This window comes from Macaca thibetana, chromosome 16 (genome assembly GCF_024542745.1).
Source record: "Macaca thibetana thibetana isolate TM-01 chromosome 16, ASM2454274v1, whole genome shotgun sequence".
NCBI lineage: Eukaryota > Metazoa > Chordata > Mammalia > Primates > Cercopithecidae > Macaca > Macaca thibetana.
Genome location: NC_065593.1, coordinates 49,073,346 through 49,101,284, shown reverse-complemented (window position 1 = coordinate 49,101,284; position 27,939 = coordinate 49,073,346). Strand labels below are relative to the sequence as shown.

The 27,939-nt window shown below is 54.9% G+C and overlaps 1 protein-coding gene across 3 annotated transcripts; it reads right to left on the bottom strand.

Annotated features, from left to right (window-relative positions):
- Positions 1 to 236: 236 nt before the first annotated feature.
- On the bottom strand, positions 237 to 27,838 carry STARD3 (StAR related lipid transfer domain containing 3). Of its 3 annotated transcripts, XM_050762755.1 has the most exons (16): positions 27,672 to 27,805; positions 26,623 to 26,770; positions 9,957 to 10,226; positions 6,601 to 6,678; positions 5,857 to 5,934; positions 5,683 to 5,736; positions 5,196 to 5,313; positions 4,889 to 4,987; positions 4,605 to 4,660; positions 4,160 to 4,252; positions 3,437 to 3,499; positions 3,187 to 3,282; positions 2,806 to 2,885; positions 2,610 to 2,714; positions 1,359 to 1,452; positions 237 to 902 (listed from the first exon to the last, which is right to left on the bottom strand). In XM_050762755.1, exons 3-16 carry the CDS (start codon positions 10,173 to 10,175, stop codon positions 798 to 800), a joined length of 1,338 nt encoding a protein of 445 aa, XP_050618712.1. In that variant the 5' UTR covers positions 10,176 to 10,226; positions 26,623 to 26,770; positions 27,672 to 27,805; the 3' UTR covers positions 237 to 797. The 3 variants fall into 3 exon arrangements, with proteins under 3 accessions (XP_050618712.1, XP_050618711.1, XP_050618709.1); XM_050762754.1 differs by lacking the exon at positions 26,623 to 26,770 and having other exon boundaries at positions 27,672 to 27,838; XM_050762752.1 differs by lacking the exons at positions 26,623 to 26,770; positions 27,672 to 27,805 and adding an exon at positions 10,512 to 10,654.
- Between the last annotated feature and the right edge of the window lie 101 nt (positions 27,839 to 27,939).

The following is a 27,939-nucleotide window of genomic DNA, read 5'->3' as shown; positions in this document are numbered from 1 at the left end:
CTGAGGCCTGGCAGGGGGCGGGGCACTTTTTCTGACCAGTCATCTGCTCAGTTGAACAGGTCAGGAAAGGGGGGGCATGTTCCAGGAACTGGCTCCCCAGGCTCCGCCCTCCTGTGAGCCCAGGAGAGGCTGTGTGAGGGGTCTCCCTCTTCATCCAAGCTGCTGCCTGCCTTCCTCTTCCCTCAAGAGGCAAGGCAGCGGGAGGGGCTGGAATTTTTTTTTTTTTTTTTTGAGTCCATAGTTTTAATTGGCTTAAATTACAAAGGTCCCCCAGGAGGCCCTGGGAGGAGGGGGACAGCCTGGGAGAGGCAGAGATTCATGGCCAGCAGCCCACTCCCACCTGCCACCCACTCCCCAACAAGGGTCCCAGACTCTTTCAATAATCCTAAAAAAAACCCCGAGAGCACAGGCAGATGAAGAACCCCTTCATCTTCACACGGGTGACAGCCTAGCCTGCCCTGCCCTGCCCCCGCGCTGGCCCTCCCCAGCCAAGTCAGGCGCCCAGCCCAGACCCTGCCCTGGCAAGGCAGGGGACAGCAATCTGCTCCTCCAGGAGGCAGGGCACCATGTAAACATCAGCAGGCCAGACCCCACTTTCTCCAGCCAGGGGAGCCCCAGAGTCCAGTGCTCCACCCCACAGCCTGCTCAGACAGTCGACTCCAGGCACTGCATGGCTCGGTGGAGGGTGACAGCCTGGGGCCAGGTCCTATGTGGGCAGTGGAAGCCCAACTGGCCCCCTTTCTGGCTCTGGAAGTGGTGGCGACAGGACCCTGGCCCGCAGGGTGGGTGGGGCACAGTCACGCCCTAGCCCCCAGTTCGCTGATGCGCTGTCGCAGGTGAAAGGCAAATTCAAACATGGTGGCCGCGAGGCTCTGGTGGATGAGGTACCGGGGCAGGCGGCCCTGGGGGAAGGCAGGCAGAAGTCACTTGACGGCCTGCCCTCAGCAGGGTCTCCCCTTGCAGCTGGCACCAGCAGGGGGGCTCTGGGTCAGAATGCAGGTGCAGCTCTGGAATCCAGCCTGGGCCGCCCTCTCCCACTCACCCCTGGCGGGAAGAACATGCTGGGCCTGGCTCTTGGCACCAGCCACACAAACAGACCAGGGTGGGGCTGAGCTGGCCGCCAGCCACCCCTCCTCAGGGCCTCAGGACTCAGAGGTAAGAAGTGGGGGCACATGCCCTACAGCAATCCAGGGCTAAGAGACCATCTGGACCCTGACCCGAGTTTTCAAGTAAGAAAGGAGCTGACACAGGGGAGGCCCAGGCATGGCAGAGAGCTCCCAAGGTCACGCAGCAACCAAGGCAGCAGCAGGGTCCCCTCTACTCCACGGAACCCACCTGGCAGCCCCCCAGCACCCCACCTTGAGATCTGTATTAAGAATCCAGACAAAGGTGCAGACACGGGGGTTACTGGCCGACTTGAGCACGACGAAGCCCCCGGGGCCATTCTCTCCCCTATGGAAAGAGGCGTCACTGGGGGGACTTTTGGAACAGAGTGAGGCCCTGACACCCCCCAGCAGCCCCCACCACTCACCCTCCATTCTTGGCCCAGCTGGGACTGGGCTGGAAGCAGAAAGGCAGAGCTACCCTGTCTGAACAAGGCTTAGCACAGGTGTCCCAGGGGCTGAGAATCGGCCCTCCACCCCCACTCACTCTGTGATGCTTGAATCCTCCAACAGCCTGTTAGTGCTTGCACACCCCCAGGGGCAGGGAGCTCACCACCTTCCCAGCCCTCATCCACTCTGTCTACAGATTCCAGGTCAGCCCTGCTATGGCAGAGTAGGCTGGGCTGGCACTTCTTACCCCTTCCCTTTCAGGAGGGGACAACTGCTCAGGAGGAGACTAAGCCTGGGAGGCACAGTTCACATCCCATCACCATTTCATTCTCCCTCAGCTCCACTAAGCATGCCTGAGCCCACTCCGCAGATAAGGAAGTTGGTATCCAGAGAGGAAGTAAGCTTGCCCTGCACCCAGCAAGTCTGTCCAGTGCCCAAAGCAGAGCCTGGCACCCTATCCAAAGAACAGTGCTCCTGCTGGAACCCAGGAGGAGATGGGGAAGAGTGGGGTCTATGGGAGGGGGCCACCCACAGCACCACAGCCTAAGACTAGACAAAAGGGAAGACTTCAGAAGCCCAGGCACAGATGCGGGAAGACCATAATCCCTTTATCTTTGGGGGACTCCTGAGCCACTCCAAAGAAAGGTGAGGGAGTGAGGACAGGGTGAGGGGGACGAAAGGGGACCCAAGTCTCCTTAGGCAGGAAGATGAAACCCAGAGCATACAGCGTCCTGCTCAGGTCAATCAGCCCAGGGTGAGCACATGACTCTCAGGCCCCTTCCCTGCACGGGTCCCCATCCATGGCCAGCCACCGCTGCATGTCCCCTCCACCCCTCCAGGTGGCTTGGTTCCAGCTGTCCACCACCCCCCACCTCCACAGACAGAGCAGCAAGATTAGCAGGATTAGTGGCCGGGAGGAGCAGAGCCCAGCGGGACAGGAAACAGGAACGCAGCCTCAGCAGGGGAAGTGCCCAGCTGTACATGCTGTACCCTGCGCTGCTCAATGCTCCCAGGGGAGGGGCTGGCAGGGGTGACCCCAGGCAAAGTGAGGCTCACCGGACATATTTGTGCGTCGGGGGCTTGGCACTGTGTGCGGTGGCGATCCCTGATGACAAGTATCGGTCCCTGCGCCGCTCAATGCGCCGGACATTCACAAAGTCCCTGCGGGAGGGAGGGTTAGTTCAGGGGACAATGACCCAAGGCCAAAGTGCAGAAGGCCTGGCTGAGAGGAGGGGGCCCGGCAGGGACTCACCTTGGGGAGACCACGCCGCCCGCAGCCCCTGCAGACACGTCATAGGAGATGAGGGTGTTGTCTTCCACTCGCTGCAGGATCTGAGGGCCATCAACGGAGACTTTTGGAACAGGTGGCCCCAGGAAAACCCCAGGGATGGGAACTCCCCAGGCCAGCCTCCTCTGCCCGGGCCCTTTACTAAGAGCTATCGCCATCCGCAGGCCCTGGGCAGCACCTGATGAGCACTCCTCCTGCCCTCCTCCCAACCCTCTCGAGCAGGCACTGTTACCATTACACCCACTGTACACATGGGGCAGCTGAGGCGCAGAGGGCTTCAGTGATCCCACTGGGGCGTGGCTGTGCCCCAATCTGTGCCTTAAGAGGCAGCCAGGCTGGGCTCACCTGGCAGGCGGTCACTGTCTTGTTCCACAGCACCATCCTCTCGGGCTGCAGGATCACCTCCTGGTACACGAGCTCCGCAGGGCAGGGCAGGAAGGTCTGGGACAGGGCGGCAGAGGGCTGGGTGGTGCCAGATGGGCTCGGGCAGACCAATCCTTCCCTCTTGGTGGGCACCCACCAGAGGACCCCTCAGCCCCTTCCTAGAGCCTCCTGTGCTGTCTGGGGCTCCAGGACACCCGCTCCCCTCACTCACCTTCAGGATGAACGTCTTGCCGTGAAAGGGAACTTCAATGGTATACACGGTGTCCCCATATTCCTGTGGCAGGGACAGAAGGTGGCAGGGAGAAGAGTGGAGGCAGGGGGTGGGCTGGTGGCACAGAAATGGGTGACAGGCAGGGCAGGTTTTTAACAGCACAGGGTGGAAAACTCCAGGAGTCTGGGGCTACCTGAGCAGCTGTTACAAAACAGCAGCTCTAACAAACCTACAGCACTGGCGGGAGAGAGGCTTTTGATGCTGAGTTAAAAGACGGGGGCACAGCTGCCGCTGCAACCACGAAAAACCATGTCTCCAGGCCAATGGGGCTGCCACAGGAACTGGCCAGGGAGAGGGTCTGGGGCATGTTTCCCTCTGTTTTCCAAGCTCTCTACGATCTTTGTAGATAACGTTGTTTTGATCATGAAATGAAACAACGGACACAGAGCAGAAGCCTGGCTTCCCCTTCAAAGCCTGGAGCCAAGCGGGCAGAACAGCAGGGAAGTAAAGACAGGGTGGTGCCGGGAAGAGGGGGCCGAGGGGGGGTGGGGGAAACGTCCAATCCAGTTCGGCCTCCTGCCGACCCGAGGGCCCAGCTCCCTCTCTTGGGGCAGGAATATGGCTCCAACCCATGTAATCCTTGGGTTTCCTCCTGAGGCCTCAGAAAAGGGAACAGGAACTCCTAACACGCATGGGAAGGTCAGGTGGGAGAGGGCTTCTTACATTATTCTTCTCAAACTTCCAGTTCTCTTCCTGGGCCAAGATCTGGTCCACCACTGCTGTGGCCTCCTTCCCCTGGCGGATGTACTCCCGCTCCTGGACAGAAGCAGAAGGCAGCGAGGGGTCAGCCTGGGGCCTACAACTCCCCATGTTCGTGGCCTGTTCTCTCTCTAGACATACCACATGCTTCCCAGAGGGGCCTGGCCCAGTCACATGTGGGGGATCTGGGCTGGTCTCCCTGGACCCTGCAGGCCTGTGGCTGCTCCTCCTGTGCGCCCAACCATGAGGCAGACCTGGGGGGCTGGACTGGTGGAGGGGCATTCAGATGGGCATTGCCCGAGGTTCAGCCTCTACTGGGAAACCCCTGCCCACCCCGGCTGACCCCTGCACTGGCCCTCCTCCAGGCGCCCATTCCAAGGGCAGGGGTTGGGGATAGGCAGGCAAATACCTGAGCAGAGAAACTTTTCTTTCCAGCAACTTCTTCATCTGATTCATTGTCAGACCCTGCAGAAAACAGGCACAGATGACAATGGCAAGGGGTGGGGAGAGTGTGGGGAGGTAGTGGGGTTCGGGTATGTGAGTGCAAGGATGTGGGGGATAAAAGTGTGTGGGAGAGGGTTGTTGGCTTTCCCCAGGGAGCCTGATAGAAGGAATAGAAAGAACAGACCCAGCCTACCCCATTCCTCACAAGGCCCCTCCCTGAAAGCAGTTCCCCCACACACCAGCCCTCACCTGCAAAGGATTCTGGGGGTGAATAGAACTGTCCCTCGGACAGAGCACCGGGGAACAGCAGGGGTCCACGGGCAACAGCAGCCTGGGCGGCAAGATACCCTGGAGGAGCAGACATGGGCCGCCACGGTCCCAGACTGAGCACAGTAACACCCTAGCAGCCTGGGGTACCAACAGCCAAGCTCCCCCTCAGGTTACTGGAGGCTGCTCAGGGGTGGCAAGATGCTTCAGACTGACTGTCATGCCCGCAACTCCCCTCCCTTGGGGCTGGGGCAACCCTCGCTGTACCCCCCTACCCATGAGCCCTCACATCGTTCCTCTTCGGCTTCCTGGGGTAGGACTTTGAAGTCAAGGAACCAGGTCTCCAACCAGGCGAGGACGAAGGAGACGATGGGGAGCAGGTAGCCAAATGCCCCTTTGCTGAGCAGCTGTGGAGGGAGGGGGCTGAGCTCCATGGCAGGGGTCACCCCAAACCCAGAGCCCTCTCCTGTGGCTACCAACTCTAGCCAGCCAAACTGGCATATACCCCATTCCTGGTACCAGCTGCTTGGGAACCCTCTCAAGTCTGCAGCAGGATAAACTGGGATTAGGCTGGAGGAATAACTTTCTGATTCTTGGAGCTTCAGGGGGCTAAGTCAGGGAAGGATGATTCCTTAGAGATACCAAAGCACAGGATTCCCTCTCCCCCTAATCCGGACAACAGGGACAGACACCCCAAATTAGAGAAATGCTCCTCTCTAGAAGCATACCACTGAGGTCTGATGCCCACCAGACTGGCCAGACCCTGAGCCACTGACCTCAGAGAGGATGACCTTGACAATGAGGAATGCACTGGACACCAGCGTCGTGACCTGCCCAGGGGAGGGAAGGAGGAAGGGGAAGGCAGAGGCTGGGAAGTGAGTCCTCCTCCATCCCATCCCTTCCACCAGCCCTTCCAGGGCCCAGGAGCTGCCAGGGAAGTGGCATCTTACCGCAATCACCCACCAGTGCTGGAGCCGCAGCACGGCATAGCCCAGGAGCAGTCCAGAGAAGCGGAAGAAGGCCAGGACCTGGTGGGATGGGAGCCAGGCTATCACAGGAAGCTAATTCCCCCCACCGTGCTGCAGGCTGACCTCCCTTCTGGTCCTGCCCCCACATTCCCTCCCTATGGGCATGCACACCTCAGGGGACAACGACTGAGTCAGCATTTCTCTGGGACAATTTGGATGTAACCTTGGACAGGGGTCTGATCTTCCCTCTCCCACCTGGGGCTCTCTGACGGGGGCTTTGTGGAGGAAAGGTTATTTATTTATTTATTTTTTTGAGACAGAGTCTCACTCAATCTTGGCTCACTGCAACCTCCGCCTCCCAAGTTCAAGTGATTCTCCTGCCTCAGCCTCCCAAGTAACTGGGATTATAGGCGCGCACCACCACGCCCAGCTAATTTTTTGTATTTTTAGTAGAGATGGGGTTTCACCATGATGGCCAAGCTGGTTTCAAACTCCTAACCTCAAGTGATCCACCCACCCCGGACTCCCAAAGTGCTAGGATTACAGGCATGAGCCACCATGCCCGGCCTTGTGGAAAAAAGGTTTTAACGACTGATGGCTCCCAAAGGATGGGAGCTGAATCTCTGATGAGACTGGATATATGCTGCAGAAAGAGAACCCAGCGGAAGTCATTTCCCTGCTCCCTCTCTGCCTCCAGGGTCCCCGGGATCTCCCAAGGCCACTCACGAAGATGTCGAAGAAGGAAGTTTTGAAGTTGTACTGGATGATCTCCTGCTCCAAGTTCTTGCGGATGCCTGTGTTGGTCTGTGAGAGGGAGATAGGAAGAGCTCTGCAGGTAGAAGCAAGGGCCTGGGGCTGCCCCTCACCTCCCAGAAGTGGCAAGAGGTAGGGGAAGGAGGAACCTGGAGGGGAGGCTGTTAGTGCTAAGCCACCACCAGGGGGCCCCAGAAGCACCAAAGGAGCTCAGCCCAAGGCCAGAGACCTCAGACACCAATACCACTCCCCTAAGGATCCAGGCCGCCCTGATAGGCAGGGCTAGCTTCCAGCACCCTGCCCAGGAAGGGGCAGGCTGGGAGGCTTGGGGGCTGTGCAGGGGAGGCAATGCGCTCTACACAGGGCCAGCAGAAGGGCGCTGGAAGCCCACCTCTGACGGAATTCCATCTCCCTCCCGGCACTGCAGTGCTCCATCTTCCCAGCCATAATCCATCTGAGCTGATGGGGGCTGGGGGTGGGCAGTGGTGTCAGACAGAGCCTCAGGTAGCAAATCAATTGATTAGGTTTATGCTTAATGGGCAAAATCCATCACGCTGCTGGAGAGGGTGGAGACAGAGTGGATGTGTCCTTGCCTCTGTCCCTACCCCAGTCAGCCAGACATTTTCACCAGGACCCCTGAGGCCTTGGCCCCAACTCCAATGTCCAGAGGTCTGAGGGAACTGGACGGACAGCAGGCCAGACTCTGGCCTGACTCCTTGGAAGGACAGGGGTGACAGGCCTAGGCTTCTTCAGCCACCTTGGAGAAGAGAGGACACAGGGGGACTCTGGGCGATGGAGCCCAGGAACCCTGGAGAGGAAGACCCCTCACAACTGCCTAGACCGGGGCTTCTGCTCTCCAGCAGGGCAGCCAAATCTGGCAGGGGGAGGCTTGTTAAAGATGCAGATGCTCCCCCACTGAGCACACAGCCCCACCATGTGCCTCTCTACCTCAAGCCCACCCCAGCCCCACGAAATCTGATGCCGCCTCTCCTCTGGCTGCTGCTGAGGCCTCCAGGCCTGCCACCTACCCACCCCACCCAACCCACACCACCCAACACTCCTCTTGCTCCTCAGACTCTGTCCTGGGCTCTGCAGCCCCTTCCACCCTCAGTCACTGGGCCTCAGAGCTCTGTCCTCCCTCCTCTTCTCTCCAGCCTGGGCACCCACTGGTGCTGACTGATCAGGACTCGGGACAGCCAAGTCTCAGCCCCTGCTTTGCCACTCTCTGGCTCCAAATCCCCTGCTCAGCACGACCCTACTGAGGTTCTTATAACCACTGGGCAACACAGACACAGTCTGTCAGCGAACTAAAAATATATATGCTCCCAAATATAAAACTAAAACTACAAGACTGAAAATCAATACAATATTAAATGTCTGCCAAGGGAAACATCATGCGCACTCTACTAATTGTTCAATGCAGGATTCTGAAATGTTTCATGACATCTGAAAACAATTAGTAAGTTAGACCTTCTCACTTTGCGATATTCGCAGGTATGCATGAGGACTGCAGAGCAATCGCAGCCAACACAGCCAAATAACTTCAAAGGCACAATTACAGAGGTCAGGCACAGTGGCTCATGCCTCTAATCCCAGCACTGTGAGAAGCCAAGATGGGAGGATCACTTGAGCCCAGCAGTTTGAGACCAGCTTGGGCAACATAGTGAGACTCCACCTCTACCAAAAAAAAAAAAAAATAGCTACACGTGGTGGTGCACCTGTGGTCCCAGCTACTGGGGAGGCTGAGGTGGGAGGAACCTTTGAACCTAGGAGTCGGAGGCTACAGTGAGCTGTGATCACACCACTGCACTCCAGCCTGGCCAACAGAGCGAGACCCTGTCTCAAAACAAAACAAAAAAAAAAACAAAAGTAAACTTATCAAAATCTTTTCAGCTCTTCTTGGGTAAGGAAACATGTATTCAATGAAGGATGCAGGTAAGTTTTAGTGTTTGCTTTGATGTCGGATGGGACCTTGAAAAGGAAGTCTGCCAAAGACCTCAGAAGCTCTGCAGAAGGCTCTGAGCCTGCTGGGCCACAGCTTTTTCATGGGTAAGATGGCCCCTAGGGCCATCCATGGCTGTGGCTCCACCTCACTGAAGGTGCCAGCTCATCTCCAGGGCACAATGGACAGTCACCCTCAGAGCCCTGTCTCTCCCTCTAGCTCAACATGCCCAGCATCAAACTTATTTTCTTTGCCCCGAGCTGGCCCCTTCTCCGAGCTCATCACCTCTATTAACAAGACATTGTTTTCTTGTCACATAAGCTTGAGACCTGGAGGAAGGGCCCTTGCCATTCAGAACTCTGATGGGGAGCCCACGCTGCAGAAGGAAAACAAGGGGAGGACTCATGGGGCCGAGTCCCTTGCTGAGGTCATCGGGTCAATTCCAAGGAGGAGCTGGGACAGAACTGAGCCTGGAGTGCCCAGCTTCCAGAGCTCCTGCTTCTGTGGGCTTGGCCCTGCCCGGAGACCAGATCAAGCCACTGCCAACTAGACTGTGTTCCCGAGGGTGGGCCAAGCACTATGTGGGGTGGGGGTGGGGCAGCTCTGGTCTCCAGGCTGCCCAGCAGCATCTTATTAGAGCCACTGGGAACTGGGAGTTTTTCCTGTTTTGCTTCCCACTCTGCCCTCTGCTTTTATTTATTTATTTATTTATTTATTTATTTGAGTCAGGGTCTCAGTCTGTCACCCAGGCTGGAATGCAGTGGTGCAATCATGGCTCACTGCAGCCTCAGACTTCTGGGCTCAAGCGATCCTCCCACCTCAGACTCCCAAACAGCTGGGACAACAGGTGTGCACACCACACCTGGCTAGCATCTGCTTTTAGCACAGTGCCTAGGACACAGCAGAAACTCAAACAATGTTTGCTGAATGAACGAATGAATGAATGAATGATTGAACAAACAAATGAATGAACCAACTGGAGCTGGAGGGCAGTGGAGCAGTGGGGCAGTGGCAGGCAGAAAGAAGACAAAGGTTTCAACAGATCAGCCAGAGCTAGGTCTCCCCCTCCTCCTCTCTTGGGAGCCTCCACTAGGGGGCAGTATGGGGCAGAGGCCAAGAGCATGAACTCTGGAGCCACAGGGTGGGTTCAAGGCCGTGGCCTTCACACATGTGCATGCAGAGGGACCTTGGCCAAATGATGCAACCGCTCCGAACCCCTCCACAGCCCTTCATTCAGAATATGAGAACCCCTGTTGTTCCTCCCAGTCTTCATTTTACCCAGCTAACCAACCCCAGGGGAGAGGCAGCCCTCCCATGTGGCAGATGGACAAACTGAGGCCTGGGTGGCCTGCAACACAGCCTGTGCCCCAATCTCGTCTCCACTCACATTCAGTTCGATGATCCAGAGCAGGGAGATGAAGAGCAGGTCGAAGGTGACAAAGAGACAGAAGGTGCGGCGAACATCAGAGATGGCCCTGCGCTTCTCAGGTGGTGGAAGGAGGTGCGAGGAGAGGCTGTGGCTGTGGGACAGCGAGGAGCCCAGGGAGGCCACGGCGGGCAGGCTGCACTCCAAGTCTCGGGCCAGCTCCCCGGGCAGCTTGCTCATCCTGGTGGTCCCCCACCTCAGGGCGGGGAGGGCGGGGCCTCAGAGGCAGGGCTGGGAGAGATGCAAAGGCAGAGTCCAGTCAACCTCCTCCTGTCCCTCCCACACAGCCCCAAGGGTTGCCATTGGCTCCCAAATGCATTTGTCCCCACACTGAGTCCCAAGCCCACGGCCCAGGGCACTGTTGCCCAAACGTCCTCCACCAAACAGCCTGGCTCCTAGGTTGCAGGGCTGAGCATTCCGCTAATTATCTGTCCTTCCTGGTGCTCCCTGCCCCAAGCCCAGCAGCCACAGGGTTCACCCCTGGAGGGTTCTGGGGTCCCTCTGCTGGGTACCTACCCACTCCCGGATCCCTGGGGCCGCAGCCTGCTCCTGCCAGGCCCAGCCCTGAGCTCCAGCCTCTGGTCCTGTCAACAGCCTCTGGGCCTGCCACCACCCCCAGGAGAAGAGGGCCCCAAGCTCTGTTCTTTGTTTTCCAAGCACAAAGCCACATTCCCTCCCAGCAGCCAATCTTCCCCTCCCACCCCCTAATCCATGGCAACTGGGAGGGCCTTCCTAGAGCAGTGTCTGTGTATCTGGAGCTATGGAGAGCAGGCATCTTGGTCCCTCTCAGCTCCACCGCCCCTTGCCCTGCCCAGGCCCAACCACCACCATCTCTTCCTGGACCACTGCAATCTGCTTCTCACGGGTGGGCCTCCAGGCTGCCTCTCTCATCCTCCTGCTCTTCACACAGCTGGCCTAGAGAACGCGTTCCAATGCCCTCCCAGGGTTCCCCACCCTTCTCAGGCTAACAGTCTCCTCCTCACCAGGCCCTCTCAGTCCAGGCCTGCGGGGTGGCCTCTGCCCAGCCCTTCTTCCTGTCTTGCTGCCACCGCCACTCTGGCCTTCTTTTACATCCCTCAATACAGCTGCCCTATCCTGCCTTGGGACCTTGGATCTGGCTCTCCCCATGCCTGGAATGTTCTCCCACAGACCTTTCAACAGGCAGCTCAAAAGTCCTCTTCTCAGAGAGCCTCCCACCCTGCTGCCCCCACTCACAGCATAACATAGTGAGCTGCCTTCCTTTCTTCACTGAGCTGGGTCACTAACTGAAATGATCTTTATTGTTTTCACTGTTTCCCCTTTTCTCACTAGACTGGAAACTCCACGGCCTCAGGGGCTTTATCTGACATGGTCACTGCTGTCTCCCTGGTGCCCAGCACAATGCCTGTCAGGCAATAGGTGCTTCCTGATTGTTGAATGAATGAATGCTCAGTGGGTCTCCTGGCCCTCAGCTCCATGCTACACAGCAGACAGCAACAGGGCAAACCCTAAAGAGAGGAGGAAGCAGCCACTCTGGAGGCCAGCCCGATGCTCTACCACCCCCCGCCCCATGTCCACTCAGGGCAGGATGGTTCTTCTTTTACAGATATGACAACCAAGGCCCAGAGAGGTGAATGGACTTACCCAATCCCTTACCATCCTGTGCCAACATCGGGCTCTCAGGAACCCTAAAGACAAAAGGAACTCTGGCACTCCCTCGCTGCAGGTAGCCCCCAGGCCTAGGGTCTCTGCTTCACCCATGTGCTGGGCTCTAAGAGGCCCCACCCCTTGGGTGAGAAGGAAAGGTCCCATTGAAAGTCAGAGAGGAGCTGAAGCAGGGACGCAAAAACTCACCAGCTTGGTGGGGCCTGAGCTTCTGGGACTTGACCAAGAGGCTCCCTGAGTCTCCCCCACACCCCAGCACCAGGGGGCAGTTTGGGGGCTAGAGGAAGGGGAGCTCTAGATGTTTGTCCCTGATCTTGGGAAAGCAAGATCTAAGCACTCTCCCCTCCTGACACATCCCACCACACTTTCGCTATGTGGACTACCTTCCTGGGCCCCTCAGTCTACCACGCCCAAAACAAGCACAGCTCAGTTTGTGGCTGGCAGGAGGCTCTGAGCAAGCCAGCTCATCCATCCCTCTGCCCCGTGCAAGCCCCCACGAACAGGAACTGACTGTTCACAGAAGAGTCGGGGGACAGGCGAGGCAGAGGCACCAGGCCAAGGCTACTCCCAACACCACACTCTGAGCCCCAGGACAGGTTCATCTCCACAGTGCCACGGAGAAGCTGGGCTCAGCTCCGGAAAGAGGCAGTGGGGAGGGGATGTGACAGGCTGCTGGCAATGGGACCCTCAACATCCGTCAGCCAGATCTGTGCCAGACTGCACGCTCGGCACATCCCTCATGGTGACAGGATGCAGCTCCAGGGCAGGTGACATTTCCCTGTCTCTGACAGCCCTTTTGTTTGCAGCCAAACCTGTCTCCCTTCCTCACTCTCTCCATCTCTCCTCATCTTTTGTATCTGTTTCACAAAGTAACTTTCCATCTGTGTGGGGTTTTGTTTGTTTTTTTAGAGGCAGGGTCTTGCTCTGTCAACCAGGCTGGAGTGCAGTGGCACGATCATGGCTCACTGCAGCCTTCAACTCCTGAGCTCAAGTGATCCTCCTGCCTCAGCCTCCCAAGTAGCTGAGACCACAGGCGCCCGCCACCACACCAGGCTAATTCATTTTATTTTATTTTTTTTAGAGACGGGGGTCTCACTATGTTACCCAGGCTGGTCTCAAACTCCTGGGCTCAAGGATCCTACTGTTTTGGCTTCCCATGGTGTTGGGATTACAGGCGTGAGTCACTGCGCCTGGCCTATATTTCTTGTAAGTATCTTTTTACCTGTCTCCCTCTCCCTCTCCCATGTCTGTCATTTCGGGTTTGTTTGAAATGATGGACATTTATCATCTCCCAGTTCAGGAGGCTGGAAGTCTGAGAAAGGTGTTGGGAGGGCCGTACTCCCTCTGACCCCTTCCTTGCCTCTTCCTGGCTCCTGGCGGTATGTGAGCAATCTGTGCGAGCAATCTGGTGTGATTCGGCTTGTAGCCACACACGTCGACCTGTCTTCGTGGTCACATGGCGCTCTTCCCATGTGTCCATCTTCACACGGCCATCTCTTGATACGGACACCAGTCATACTGGGCCACCCTCCTCCAGTATGACCTCACCTTGACTGGTCACATCTGCAATGATCCCGGTTCCAAATAAGGTCACATTCTGAGGTACAGGCGGTTAGGACTTCACCGTATCCTTTTTTGGGGGACACGATTCAACCCCTAACAGTAACCTATCTGTTTTTTTAAGAGATGGGGTATTCGGCCGGGCGCGGTGGCTCAAGCCTGTAATCCCAGCACTTTGGGAGGCCGAGACAGGCGGATCACGAGGTCAGGAGATCAAGACCATCCTGGCTAACACGGTGAAACCCCGTCTCTACTAAAAAATACAAAAAACTAGCCGGGCGAGGTGGCGGACGCCTGTGGTCCCAGCTACTCGGGAGGCTGAGGCGGGAGAATGGCGTGAACCCGGGAGGCGGAGCTTGCAGTGAGCTGAGATCCGGCCACTGCACTCCAGCCTGGGCGACAGAGCGAGACTCCGTCTCAAAAAAAAAAAAAAGAGATGGGGTATTCTTGAAATCCTGGGCTCAAGCAATCCTCCCTCCTTGGTCTCCCAAAGTACTGGGATTACCCATTAGCAGTAACTTACGGCTTTAGTGTCTGCTTTATCCTTCTTACATTTCTTTTGTACAAAGGAATATACTTCCTTTGTATATATTTCTTTTTCTTCTCTGTGGCCCAGGCTAGAGTGCAGTGGCACAATCCCGGCTCACTGCAACCTCCACCTCCCGGGTTCAAGTGATTCTCCTGCCTCAGCCTCCTGAGTAGTTTGGATTACAGGCGCACGCCACCATGTCCAGCTAACTTTGTATTTTTAGTAGAGATGGGGTTTCGCCATGTTGGCCAGGCTGGTCTTGAACTCCCAACCTCAGGTGATCTGCCTGCCTTGGCCTCCCAAAGTGCTGGGATTACAGGCGTGAGCTACCGTGCCTGGCCTTATATTTCTTATATCCTTTCTTTCTTTCCTTTTTTTTTTTTTTTTTTTTTTTTGAGACAGAGTCTCGCTCTGTCACCCAGGCTGGAGTGCAGTGGCCGGATCTCAGCTCACTGCAAGCTCCGCCTCCCGGGTTTATGGCATTCTCCTGCCTCAGCCTCCTGTAGCTGGGACTACAGGTGCCTGCCACCTTGCCCGGCTAGTTTTTTTGTATTTTTTAGTAGAGACGGGGTTTCACCACGTTAGCCAGGATGGTCTCGATCTCCTGACCTTGTGATCCGCCTGTCTCGGCCTCCCAAAGTGCTGGGATTACAGGCTTGAGCCACCGCGCCAGGCCTTATTCTTTCTTTCTTACATGGACAGTAGCTTGCTATAGATGCTCTCTTGCTTGTTATTTTTTCATTAACAGTATATCCTGGTGAGCACTCCATATCAGTTTTACATTGTCTTTCTCGTTCTTTGATAGAGATGCTTGGTACTCCATTTTATAGACAAACCCTAGTTTATTCAGTCTCCCATGAATGAGCGCTTAGATTTGTAATTCCAGAAATGCTGCAATGAATAACCTTGAGCATATATACACACACAGACATATTCCCGTTGTTGGAAATATATCTCCAAGACAGATTCCTAGAAGTGGTATTGCTGGGTCAAATTGCATATGTGGTTTTGTGAGGCACTGCCAAGTTCCCTTTGCAGTTTGCACTCCCACTAGCAATGTACAAGAATGCCTGTTTCCCCACAGCCCACAGAACATATCGCCATCCATGTCTGTCTGTATTTCTCCCCATCTGGGTCTTCCTCTCAATCTATCTCCCATTTATGAGTCTTTCTCTTCACTCCCATCAGTCTCTCCCCCTTTCTCCACATTTCTCTCTCTCTTTTCTCCTCTATCTGCCTCTCTCCTCCCTCCTTCCCTCCTTAGTCCTTGCCTCACTTCCAGGTGCTGTCGCTCGCCTACTCCAGGCTACTTCTGTGTCTGTCTTTCCCTCTGACTTTCTCTCTCCCTGGGGACAGGACTTCGATGGCAGCAGCTTGGGTGTGAGACGCACTTGGAGTGGCAACCACACTGACACTCACACGCCCAGACGTCCCTGTCGAAGCGAGAGACACAGATGGGGCTAGAGCAGAGGTGTTGCGGGAGCCCCGGAGAGTTGAAGATGCCAGGGAGTGTGGGAGCCAAGCATGGGGGCTCGAAGGCAGAGGCGGTGGCAGTTGGCCAAGAGTCAAAGAAAGGGGGTTCGATATCACCCTCCCACCGAAAGCAGCTCAAGGTCCAAATGACAGCCTGTACAGTAGGCAGAGCACTGGCCCGGAGTTAAGGAACCTGTACCCCAGTCTCCGGGTAACCACTAATTCCACGTAACTCTGGACAAGTCCTTCTCACCAAGCCTCTGTTTATCTGGGGGAAAGTCAGTGGTTTTTTTCAATCATCTCCCTCCGCCTTTTTTTAAAGAGAGGATCTCACTCTGTCATCCAGGCTGGAGTCCAGAGGCATGAACATGGCTCACTGTAGCTTTGACCTCCTGGGATCAAGTGATCCTCCTGCCTCAGCCTCCCAAGTAACTGGGACCACAGGCACACGCCATTATGCTCAGCTTATTTATTTATTTATTTATTTATTTATTTTGAGATGGAGTCTCGCTCTGTCGCCTAGGCTGGAGTGCAGTGGCGCCGTCTCTGCTCACTGTAAGCTCCACCTCCTGGGTTCAAGCGATTCTCCAGCCTCAGCCTCCCGAGTAGCTGGGACTACAGGCGCCCACCACCACGCCAGACTAATTTTTTGTATTTTTAGTGGAGATGGGGTTTCACCGTGTTAGCCAGGATGGTCTCAATTTCCTGACCTCATGATCTGCCCGCCTCAGCCTCCCAAAGTGCTGGGATTACAGGCATGAGCCACCGTGCCCGGCCATGCTTAGCTAATTTTTAAAGTTTTTGTACAGACGAGGTCTATGTTGCCCAGGCTGGTCTTGAACTCCTGGGCTTAAGCGATCCTCCCACTTCAGCCTCCCAAAGTACTGGGACTACAGGCATGAGCCACCGCACCTGGCTACAAACCACCTCCTTTTCAAAGCAAGATAAACATTTAAAATAATAATACCAGCCGGGCGCAGTGGCTCAAGCCTGTAATCCCAGCACTTTGGGACGCCGAGACGGGCGGATCACGAGGTCAGGAGATCGAGACCATCCTGGCTAACACGGTGAAACCCCGTCTCTACTAAAAAATACAAAAAATTAGCCGGGCGAGGTGGCAGGCGCCTGTAGTCCCAGCTACTCGGGAGGCTGAGGCAGGAGAATGGCGTAAACCCGGGAGGCAGAGCTTGCAGTGAGCTGAGATCGGCCACTGCACTCCAGCCTGGGTGACAGAGCGAGACTCCGTCTCAAAAAAAAAAAAAAAAAAAAAAAAAAAAAATACCTTACTTGGAACCTCAATATATAAAACAGATAAAAACCAGACTGCTATGGGTAAAAGCAGCTACTGAATCCCACCTTTCAGCCTTTCCTCAAACTCCAGCATCACCCTGAGCGAGACCTCGTTGGCTGCAGTTTGAAAATGGGGCTCACTCAGATGACTTTGAAAGGTCTTTGAGCTCCATCACACCACCTGCCAGTCTAAGTGATAAAAACCTGCCGTGGCGTGGAACTGCCCTGCGCAGTCCCCAAAGTGCTCATTCTCTGGCTGACTGTAGGCTGCCGAGCCCTGGAGGCATCACAGCTAGCGCCAGCGCCCACCCACCACACCCACCCTCCTGATGAGGGGGAGGCAGGAATGGACAATACGGAGACGGCCCAGCCCCCTGGGAGCAGCACCCTACCCACTGCCAAAAGCCCACTGGTTGCTGTCACTGGCCTCTCCCAAGCACCTTCCGAACTGTCAGAGGGGAACAGCGGGGAACAGCACGTGTGGTGTGAAAGAGTCTGCCTGGGATGGCTGCAGACTTGACAATCGAATGTCTGCGGAAGCTGAACTGCTAAGGCTTGGGGAGGGAGTGAGAGTGGGAGGTAGGAGGGAAAGTGGAGGGTTTCTTTTTTTTCTTTTTTGAGACATAGTCTCGCTCTGTCACCAGGCTGGAGTGCAGTGGCGTGATCTCGGCTCACTGCAACCCCTGCCTCCCAAATGCAAGTGATTCTCCTGCCCCAGCCTCCCGAGTAGCCAGGACTACAGGTGTCCACCACCACGCACGGCTAATTTTTATATTTTTGGTAGAGATGGGGTTTCACCACATTGGCCAGGATGGTCTCAATCTCTTGACCTCGTGATCCGCCTGCCTTGGCCTCCCAAAGTGCTGGGATTATAGGCGGGAGCCACCGTGCCCAGCAAAAGTGGAGGTTTTACCATCCTGGGTTACAGGGGGAAGTGGGTGGGGAGGGGGGAAAGTCAGGTGCCAGGGCACAGAGGATTATTCCTGAGGCAAAGGGAAGGGGTGGGCACAGGCCCCCACACCCCTTCCCAGGCCTTCTCTTCCTCACCCCAGGATACAGTAGTACCAGCCCCACTTGTAATGGGGTTTTGGGTGGTGTGCTGGACTCAGGGCAAACATGAGGTAGCTGGTATCATGGAAAAAGGAATGGACTCTGAGGTCACAGTTCAAATCTCAGACTGCCCCCTTCCTAGCTGTGCGATCTGGGGCAAAGCATAACCCTTCTGAGACTCAGTTTCCTCAGCTGCATTAAAACAGGCAACAGGCCGGGCGCGGTGGCTCACGCCTGTAATCCCAGCACTTTGGGAGGCCGAGGCGGGCGGATCACAAGGTCAGGAGATCGAGACCACGGTGAAACCCCGTCTCTACTAAAAATTACAAAAAATTAGCCGGGCGTGGTTGTGGGCGCCTGTAGTCCCAGCTACTCGGGAGGCTGAGGCAGGAGAATGGCGTGAACCCAGGAGGCGGAGCTTGCAGTGAGCCGAGATCGCGCCACTGCACTCCAGCCTGGGCTGGGCGACAGAGCGAGACTCCGTCTCAAAAAAAAAAAAAAAAAACAGGCAACAATAGGCTGGGTGTGGTAGCTCAGGCCTATAATCCCAGCACTTTGGGAGGCCAAGGAGGAAGGACTGCTTGAGCCCAGGAGTTCAAGACCAGTCTGGGCAACACAGCAAAGCCCTATCTCTACAAAAAATATAAAAATTCGCCAGGTGTGGTAGCACACAACTGCAGTTCCAGCTACTCAGGAGCCTGAGGAGGAAGGATCACTTGAGCCGGGGAGGTGAGGTTGCAGTGGGCTGAGATTGTGCCACTGCACTCAAGCCTGGGTTACAAAGGGAAACCCTGTCTCAAAACAAAACAACAAACAACAAACAAAAGGTTAAAATGGTAAGTTTTATGTTATGCATATTTTACCATGACAAGAAAAGGCAAGAAGCCAGACATGGTGGCTCACGCCTGTAATCTCAGCACTTTGGGAGGCTGAGGCAGGTGATCACCTGAGGTCAGGAGTTTGAGACCAGCCTGGCCAACATGGCAAAACCCTGTTTCTACTAAAAACACAAAATATAGCCAGGTGTGGTGGCACGCACCTGTAGTCCCAACTACTTGGGAGGCTGAGGTGGGAGGATTGATTGAACCTGAGAGGCGGAGGTTGCAGTGAGCCGAGATCGCGCCACTGCACTCCAGTCTGGGTGACAGAGTGAGACTCTGTCTCAAAAATAAAAAAATAAAAAGGCAAGAATCCCTGTGTCACAGGGCTGGGTGTTGAGGTAGGTCTCAGGAAGGAGTATGGTAAGTGCTTGGTCAGTGGTGGTTGAGATAGACTAAGTAGCTGGCAAGACTTTTCGGGTAAGTGGGGGCTGGGAGCAGTGGCTCAGCACTTTGGGAGGCTGAGGCAGGAGGATCACTTGAGGTCAGGAGTTTGAGGCCAGCCTGGCCAACATGGTGAAATCTCATCTCTACTAAACATACAAAAAAATTAGCCAGGCATGGTGGTGTGTGACTGTAATCCCAGCTACTTGGGAGGCTGAAGCAGGAGAATCACTTGAACCCGGGAAGTGGAGGTTGCAGTGAGCTGAGATCACACTATTGCACTCCAGCCTGGGTGACAAAGCGAGACTCTGTCTCAAAAAAAAACAAAACAAAAGAAAAACCTTTTAAGTAAGAGGTAAATTGTGAGAGGGGGAGGTTAAATACACTACAGTGACATATAATAAAAATCACCCTAAAAGGCCTGGGTTCAAATCCGAACTCTACAATTCACCTGCTGTGTGGCTCAGAGCAAGCTCCCTAACCCTCTAGCCTGGTTCCTTCATCTATAGAAAGGCCAGGTTATTCCAGCTGCAGGCAGAGGTGAATTCCAGGTTGGGGGAGGGACAGGAAGTAGAGGACTGTCCTGGCTCCCTGCATAGGCTCTTAGGGGAGTGCAGGGGCAGAGACCGGTCCCTCTGCAATTGCAAGCTCCCACCCAGGAAGCAGCATCAGCTGACCCTTCACGCAGACAGAAGAGGAGGACAGCAGGATGGCTAAGCCGCCTCCCACTCACCCACCCCCAATTTTCAATTTCCACAAATCTCAGGCTGCAGAACCACAGACGGGGTTCCCTGCTAGCCCTTGGTCATAACCCAGGCCAGCCACCTTTCTTCAGGGAGGCAGCTCCAAAGCCCAGCTGACCGATCACAGCTCTCAGTAGGCATTTATCAGCCAAGGCAAGTCTGCGATTTTTTTTTTTTTCTTTTTTTTTGAGAGAGGGTCTAGCTCTGTCACCCATGCTGGAGTGCGGTGGTATGATTACAGCTCACTGCAACCTCAAACACTCCCCAGCTCAAGTGATCTTCCTGCCTTAGCCTCTGAGTAGCTGGGACTATAGGCAGACGCTACCATGCCAGACTAATTTCTAATTTTTCTTTCTTTCTTTTTTTTTTTTTTTTTTTTTTTGTAGAGACAGGGTCTCACTATGTTTCCCAGGCTGGTCTCAAACTCCTGGACTCAAGCAATCCTCCCACCTCGGCCTCCCAAAGTGCTGGAATTACACCACACTTAGGCTTTTATACCTGGCCTAGGCCTGTGATTTGAACAAAGTCACCTACTCACTGTGCAAGCCTCCACTGCTGCATCTGTAAACTCAGGCTACCTGTCTTGACCCTGGGCTGTCTGGGGCACCAAAGGAGACAATGATAATGATTAGCGTGCCTAGGACAGTGCCTGGCACCACAGAGTAACTGGTTAATGTCTAACCATATAGAAATTAACTACCGCTATCGCTTCCAGTCTCCTGGCCCTTTCCCACCTCCTAGCCTTCCAGGGAGGGCTAGGCCAAACTTTACAAGTTCCACCTACTGCTTATTCCACAGAGCTGTGCTCTGGGACTCAGGGGGAAGGGGAACAAGTCTCATCTATATCCAAAGATGACTCACATCTCTGGGCAGAGTGAGTTCTCCAAATCCCCCAGAGGCTAGAGGAACAGTAGACACAGGTCCTCCACACATCCCCCTGCCATATTCCACAGGAAATGCTAGCACCAGCACCCCCTGCCCATGGGGGCTTCCCAGGAAGTCCCTAACTCAGTACAAACCAGGATCAGTGAAGCTGAGAGAACTGGACTCCATGCCAGGAGATGGGTCAAACCTCAGATTTCCACCTTGCTAGTCACTTAACCTCACCATGCCTCAGTTTCCTCCCCTGTAAAACGGGGTTAACAATATCACCTACTCCTTATAGGTTTATATGGATTAAATGACTTATTCAATGCAATGGCCTAGAAGAGATTCTGACACAGAGTGGTGGCTGCATGAGGGTTAGCTGGGATTACTTTCCTGCTCTTCTCCAGAGAAAGAGAGAGTCTTGAACTCTGACTGACTGGTGAGATGGCTTCAGGCCAGGCCTGGGGTTGTTTTGAGTCAAGCAGCCCTGTCAATGCCAAGTTAACAGAGAGTCCGCAGAGGGTAGAAGGCAGAGGCCCTGGGTGTGGAGGAGGTTGGTCTTGGTCTGTGTCCCGCTGCTGGCTGGCCCAGGAGGGTGCTGGTTAGGGGAACGCAGGATAGCAGACCAGAGAGGCTGCACAGCATCCAGATGGGCCGGTGCAGAAGACACAGATCCAGCTGGCCGTGGCCTCCAGTGGCACCCTGCAGACATCATCTCCTTAATGCATCACACCCCCTCCCAGAAGCTATAGTGATGACTCATGGGAAGGAGAGCTGCCCACAGTCCCCCAGCCAGGAAGGGGCACAGCGGAGCCGACCCCAGAGGAACATGACCTTCCCCCATGCCAGGCTGGGACCTTCTAAGTACAAATGTTGCTGCCTGCAAGAGCCCTTGCTAGCTGGGGGACAGTGTGTCAAGAGGCCCTCTTTGGGCTTAGCAGTCATCTGGTCACACCTCCCTTCCACATCCAACCATGAGCAAATCCTGTTGTCTCTTTCTGTAAAATCCGGCCAGTATCTGCCCACTGCTCACCTACCACTATGTCACCCTGTCCAGCCATCACCTCTACCTGCCACTCTTCCTTGTCCTCACCGCTTCAGCCTGTTCTCAACACAGCAGCCACAGGGATCCTGTTAAAAACCAGACCACATCTCGCCAGTGCCCCAACCTCCAATGGTTTCTCCAGAATAAAGGCATAAATCCCCACCCTAGCCTACAAGTCCTTCTCTTCCCCTTTCCTCTTCCCCTCAAGCTCTCTACTCCAGTCACACTGGTCCCTCACTGTCCGCGGACGCATCAAGCATGCTCCTACCCCAGGGCCCTTGCACCTGCTGCTCTGTCAGGAGCTCCTCCCCAGGTCTTTGCATGACTTGCTCTCTCACTCCAATGAGGTCCCTATGCAAATGTCCCTTTGGAGAGACCATTCCTGAACCCTTATTTAGTCCCCACCCTCCATCCCTTACCCTGCTGTATTTTTCTTCACAGCACTTGTCACCCCTGACATATGATACATTCACTGGTCTGTGTTTACTGCCCATCGTCTCCCACTGGAATGCAAACTCCATGAGAGCAAGGACTTCCTGTGCTTTGCTCCCTGCTGCATGCCCAGTACCAGAACTGTACCAGGCTCAGAGTGGGCTTCCAGGAAATGCACTGAACGGCCATTTATACCCTTCCCTACAGCAGCACATGCACAAGTGCACATGGACACTCACGCCCAGCTGGGAGAGCAGCCCCTCCCTGCCCAGGCTGCCTCTCCCGGAGCTGGACTCCACCCTCTGCGGGGGTCTTCCCTGCCCAGAGCCCAGGCACTCTCTCCACAAGAAGGCAAGAGGAACTGGTTTCCTGGGGGCCCTCAGGCAGGGTGCCTGCTTCCCTCCCTGAGCCTGACTTGTAGGGAGAAGACTCAAGGTGAGTTAACCTTGAGTCTTTGATAACAGGGGAGGGTTAAGGAGGAGGGAGGACTCCAGACCCCAGAACTCTTCTTTTGCTATGTGGGTCAACACTCGCAGCCTCTACTCTGCTGATCATTGGCTGCTCCCAGGACACACCACAGCCCATCGCCTGGGCTCCCTGTTTCCTCATTCTTGAATGACCTCCTTCCTTTGGGGAGAACTCTGGCGCTTCAGACGACTAGTTCAAATGTCACCTCCTGGGCAGAGCTTCTCCTCACCCTTCAGACTCCCCTGACCTTTCAGAACTCTGGGTCAGCACTTCCCTTATCATAGCTAGATGTCTCTAGGCCATCTGTCCTAAGCCCTTGAGGTCCAAGTCACAATCGCAGTGCCTGGCCATGATACATGTCTAGTAAGGTAGCCTGTGGATCCGTAATGTCCACCTTGGAACAGAGGAAAGGCTGTGGGTTTGGGGTTGGACACCAGTCCTGGAGGCAAAAACCTAACGCCATTCCTTATTAGATTGTGTGCCCTTGACCAAACCACTGGGTTTCCCTGAACTTCAGCCTCCTTTTCTTTAAAATGGGGAGAATATAGTGCCTACTTCACAGAGCTTGAAGGGATTAGAAATAACACATGCAGTGTCTGTGCTTAATTAACAGCAGCTATTACTACTATTCCCCATGGGGACAGTGTTAGAGGCAGGGCGCTGGCCAGGCAGGTCCAGCATAGCACTTTGCCCAAACTGAGAGTCCCAGCAGTACTGCTAAATGGAAGGTAGACCCCGGCTTCAGGGGGCCGACCCAGAATGGCACTTTTTTTTTTTAAGAGACAGGTCTCACCATGTTGCCAGACTGGAGTGCAGTGGCTATTCACAGGCGCAATCATAGGACACTGTGGTCTCAAACTCCTAGGCTCAAGCCTCAGCCTCCCAAGTAACTCTGGGTCAGCACTTCCCTTATCACAGCTAGATGTCTCAAGGCCATCTGTCCTAAGCCCTTGAGGTCCAAGTCACAGTCACAGTGCCTGGCCACGGTACATGTCTAGTAAGTCAGCTAGTCTGTGGATCCGTAATGTCCACCCTGGAACAGGAAAAAGGGTACGGGTTTGGGGTTGGGCATCAATCCTGGAGTCAAAAACTTGGGAGTAGGTTCCCAAGTAGTTGAGCCTACAGGTATGTATCACTGCGCCTGGCTAGGATGGCACATTCAGGGTTACTGGCCCGTGCCATCAGCCTCGGGACAGCTGGCTGACTGGCCCTACTGTAGCCCTCCACAGAGGATTTGGGAAATCCCCTGGAGAAGTGGGAGTGTAGAGAGAGGAGGACACAGCTACAATGACAAATAAGACCCAAAGTCAAAGCCTGGCTCCGTTTCTCCTTTCCTTCCGAGGAAGCGGAAGGCGAAGAGTTAAGCCAAACAGAAACAAGACTCACCATCACACACTCCTCCCCCGAGCCGAGCTGGGGAGGCTCTGCGGTTGCAGTGTACAGGAAGACCCTAACACACTGAGATCCACTCACCCTCCTTTCCCCTTGTGCCAGGCCCTGTGAATCATCAGGGATGCCCCCAGTTCTGTGATTCCATGACCTCTGACCCACTCAGGGCCAGTGAATCAGGCCCCACCTGCCCCCTTCGTGCTGCTACTAAACCAATGAGGTCGAGTTCCCAAGGTTACTCCGGAAGGGGCCAGTCATCTTCGGGAGAAAAGGCTCTCTCAAGAAAAGGCTCCCAGAGGGCGAAGAACAAGGCGGGGGGGGGGGGGGGGGGGGGGGGGGGGGGGGGGGGCGCGGTTTTAGCACAGGATCCTTCAGGCACCAACCCTGCCTGGACAAAGCCAGGATTAGCCTCTCCTCAGCCAGAAAAAGGGACACTTATTTTTTGTCCCACTGATGTGGCAGCTGCCCCCTTGGAGGCTGGGACCCCAAGGCAGTTTCTGAGAGACATGCAGACCTGGAGTCAGGAGACAGTTCTTTAAATCCCTGCTGAGTGATCTTGACCTTACCTCCCCTGAACCTCAGCTTCCTTATCTGTAAAGTAGAGCCAACAAGGTCTCGCACTCAGTGGAACAGGCACAAGCTGCCAGATGTGCTGGATTTTTGGTCTCCCGCACACTGCTCTCCCTTAACAAGTCTAGCTGTGTGAGAGCTCAACTTAATGCAACACGCAGGTACCAAGGGCTACAGCGTGCTGGACACAGTGCAAGTCCTGGGGCCACAGGACCCTGTTCTGGTCCATCAGGGACTCTGGGTCTGGTGAGGAAGACTGGCAGATAAATAATATCATGCTGTGATCAGCGCTTTCAGGGAGGAATGAACAAAGGACCGTGGGCTCCCAGAGAAGGGATCATCTGACCCAGGCTGGAATGAGTGAAGTCAAAAAAGCCACAGGGAGGAGGTCATCTGACCCTGGCCTTGAAGAGTCAGCATCTATCAGCTGGAGGCAAGGAGGGTGGGCATTACAGGCAGGCAAAAGAGCTCCAAAAAAGGCCCAGCCCAAAGGCATGCACCATGGCCCTACCCAGGGGGCCTGGCCCCAAACACCAGGTACTAAGCCTCCAGAGCACAGATGCCCCCAGGCATGGTCCCTCCTGGCTCCCAAGTCAAGGGATGCTTCCTTATGGCCAATACAGGAAAGGAATCGCCAGCCTCAGCAGAGGACGCTGCCTCTGTCTTCCTCAGCTCCGTCTCCCCTGTTCCCCCACCCAGCCACCATCTACTGGAGCTCTGTTCAGAGGACCCAGCTTTCTGATCTCTGAGCCCACTCCAGTCTCTGCCTCCTTCTGATAAAATCCTCCCCTCGCTTTATAGCCCCCATTAACTGTCAGCTCCTCAGAAGCCACCCCTGGTCTTTTTCTCCCTCTAGTTCCCAGCTCTGTATACATTTCTCTAGATTGAATGCTTGCCATGTAACATGCACACATTTCCAGATTGGTTTTCCCGAACAGACCAGGTCTGAGCCCTTTTCACTCTTGAATCTTCACTCAATAAATCCAGATCCTGCCCGCCGTGTCCTCCACTCTAGCATTTTATTTATTGACAAAGAGCCAGGCTCTATCAAATGACTAGTAAACCACATCGACCATCCTCAGACAACTTATGAAATTAAAAATCATAACTGGTGAGCTATGTTGTCCTTACATAATAGTAATAACTATCTTTTTATTTATTTATTTGAGAAACAGGATCTCACTGTGTCCTTCACACTAGAGTGCAGTGGCACAACCATACCCCACTGTAACTTCAGATTCCCGGGTTCAAGGGATCCTCCAACACGTACCACCATGCTCAGCTAGTTTTTAAAATTTTTGTAGCAATGGGATCTCACTATGTTGCCCAGGCTAGTTACAAACACCTGGCCTCAAGCGATCCTCCTGCCTTGCCTCCCAAAGTGCTGGGATTACACTGCACCCAGGCAACTCACTTTTATTGAGCATTCTTGTGCCTAGCACTGGTTTAAGACCTAAACCTACAATATTTCATTCAATCCTCACAACCCTATGAAGTAGGGACATTCCTACCTCCCTTTTACAAGTGAGGAAACTGCGTAGCTGACTTCATCAAGGTCACCAAACAGGTCAGAGCCCAGGCAGTCTGATCCAGGAGTCTGTATTCTCAGCTACTATGCTATTATGGACAGGGTGCTACAGGACACAGAGGGGCAATTAACCTTGGGGGTTGGGGGGTGCAGTGCTGCCTGCGCTGAAAAACCTGTAGAAGGTAGCTCAGCAGACAAGAGAAGGTGGTTTTCTTTTTTTTTTTTTTTTTTTTTTTGAGACGGAGTCTCGCTGTGTCTCCCAGGCTGGAGTGCAGTGGTGTGATCTCGGCTCACTGCAAGCTCCGCCTCCCGGGTTCACGCCATTCTCCCGCCTCAGCCTCCCAAGTAGCTGAGACTACAGGCGCCCGCCACCACGCCCGGCTAGTTTTTTGTATTTTTAGTAGAGACGGGGTTTCACCATGTTAGCCAGGATAGTCTCGATCTCCTGACCTCGTGACCCACCCACCTCGGCCTCCCAAAGTGCTGGGATTACAGGCTTGAGCCACCGCGCCCGGCCTGAGAAGGAGGTTTTCAAGCGGCGGGGGCTGGTGTGTGCAAAGTGACAAAGATATGAACAGCAAGGGTAGGCATGGCACATGCCGCAGTGCCATATTATTGGACCTTAGGGTGCACATAGGAGACTGCTAGGTCAGATCACAGAGAGCCGTGTAAATTGTGCTAGGCGTTCAGCACATAGGCAACAGAAAGCCAGAAAAAGGTTATCAGCAAGGAATTGGCACCATCAGACTTGTGTTCTAAAAGGATCACAAGACTTACAGTTTGGAGACTGGGTTGCAAGCTGCCAGGGCTGGACTGTTGGGAATTGACAACACATCAACAGCGTGGTAACAGAAGAGATGGAGTGGGCCCAGTGTGAAGGATGTTCACGAAGTTGGCAGTACTAGGTCACTTTTAAGATGTGGGACTTGAAAGAGAGGAGAAAGTGTAAGGTAATTACCAGATTTCTGCCTGGGTTAGGGTAGAGGAAGAATTAATCTGCACGGAAAAGACCAGTTCAAGTTTGGATCCGGTGAGCTCCACGTGAAGCAGAGCTGTCCCAATGGCCGCTGGATAATCAAGCGTGGAGCTCCAGGGAAGGGCTGCGCTGAAGATGTGGATCTGGGTATTTAGTTGGCGTAAAGCTGAAGCCGTCGGGGTAAATGAGACCACTGAGATTCAGTGTACAGAGCGAGGAGTTGGGTGACAGAGGAAAACCTGAAGCGGGACTTCTGACCGACTGTCAGAGCGGTAGGAAGAAAACCAGGAGACACTGACTAAGCCAAAACAGGGGTGGGGTGGGGGAACGTGTCATTAGGAATGAGTGTCAATGGTACTATGCACCTCTAAGAACTCAAGACTTTAAAGGGCCCTTTTAATATCAATTAGGAAGTTATTCACAGCCGTTTCCAAAGGAAGTTGGGGAGATAAGGGATGACACTGAGACGCAGACCTACCGGAATGCGTAGATGTTTTCCTCTCATCCCAGATTCCGACCCCTCCCCATACCTGCCCCTGCTCGTAACACCCAGACACCTTCCCCTCGCCTCTCTCCTCAGTTAAGACGGAGGTTTTGGAAGGAGATCCCGAACGCCCTCCTCGGGCTCCCCAGGATAGGGGGGTCGCCAAGAGTCAGTGCTGGAGACCCCGACCCGCGCGGGGCGGAGCGAAGCGAGGCCAGGCAGAGGAAGGGGGCGGAACCTGAGACGCAGCGGGTGTGGGAAGGGTCGGATGGAAACCAGCATAGACAGCGGATGGGGAAGCGGGTTCGACCAACGGGAGACGGCCCTTTCACGCCACCCGCTCCCACCGACCGCTCTGGGACCCACCTGCTCCATGTCAGCCACGGCCCCGGCTCTTCCCGCCCCAGCCGCAGTCCGGCTCCGCAGCCTCAGTAGCGCCTCAGAGCGGAAGAAGATCTTTCAGCGGCGCCACTTCCGCCGCTGAGTCTGCCCCCGAGAGCGAAGCGGTACGTGCGTCCGCCTGCGGTTCCGCCCCTTCGCCCCGCCTCCAGCCCTGGCCCTGCGCAGAAGCGGGCGCGAAGGCCGAAGTCTAACTTAAGGGTAGGGGAGTGGAAAGAACACCGGGGCCGTAGTT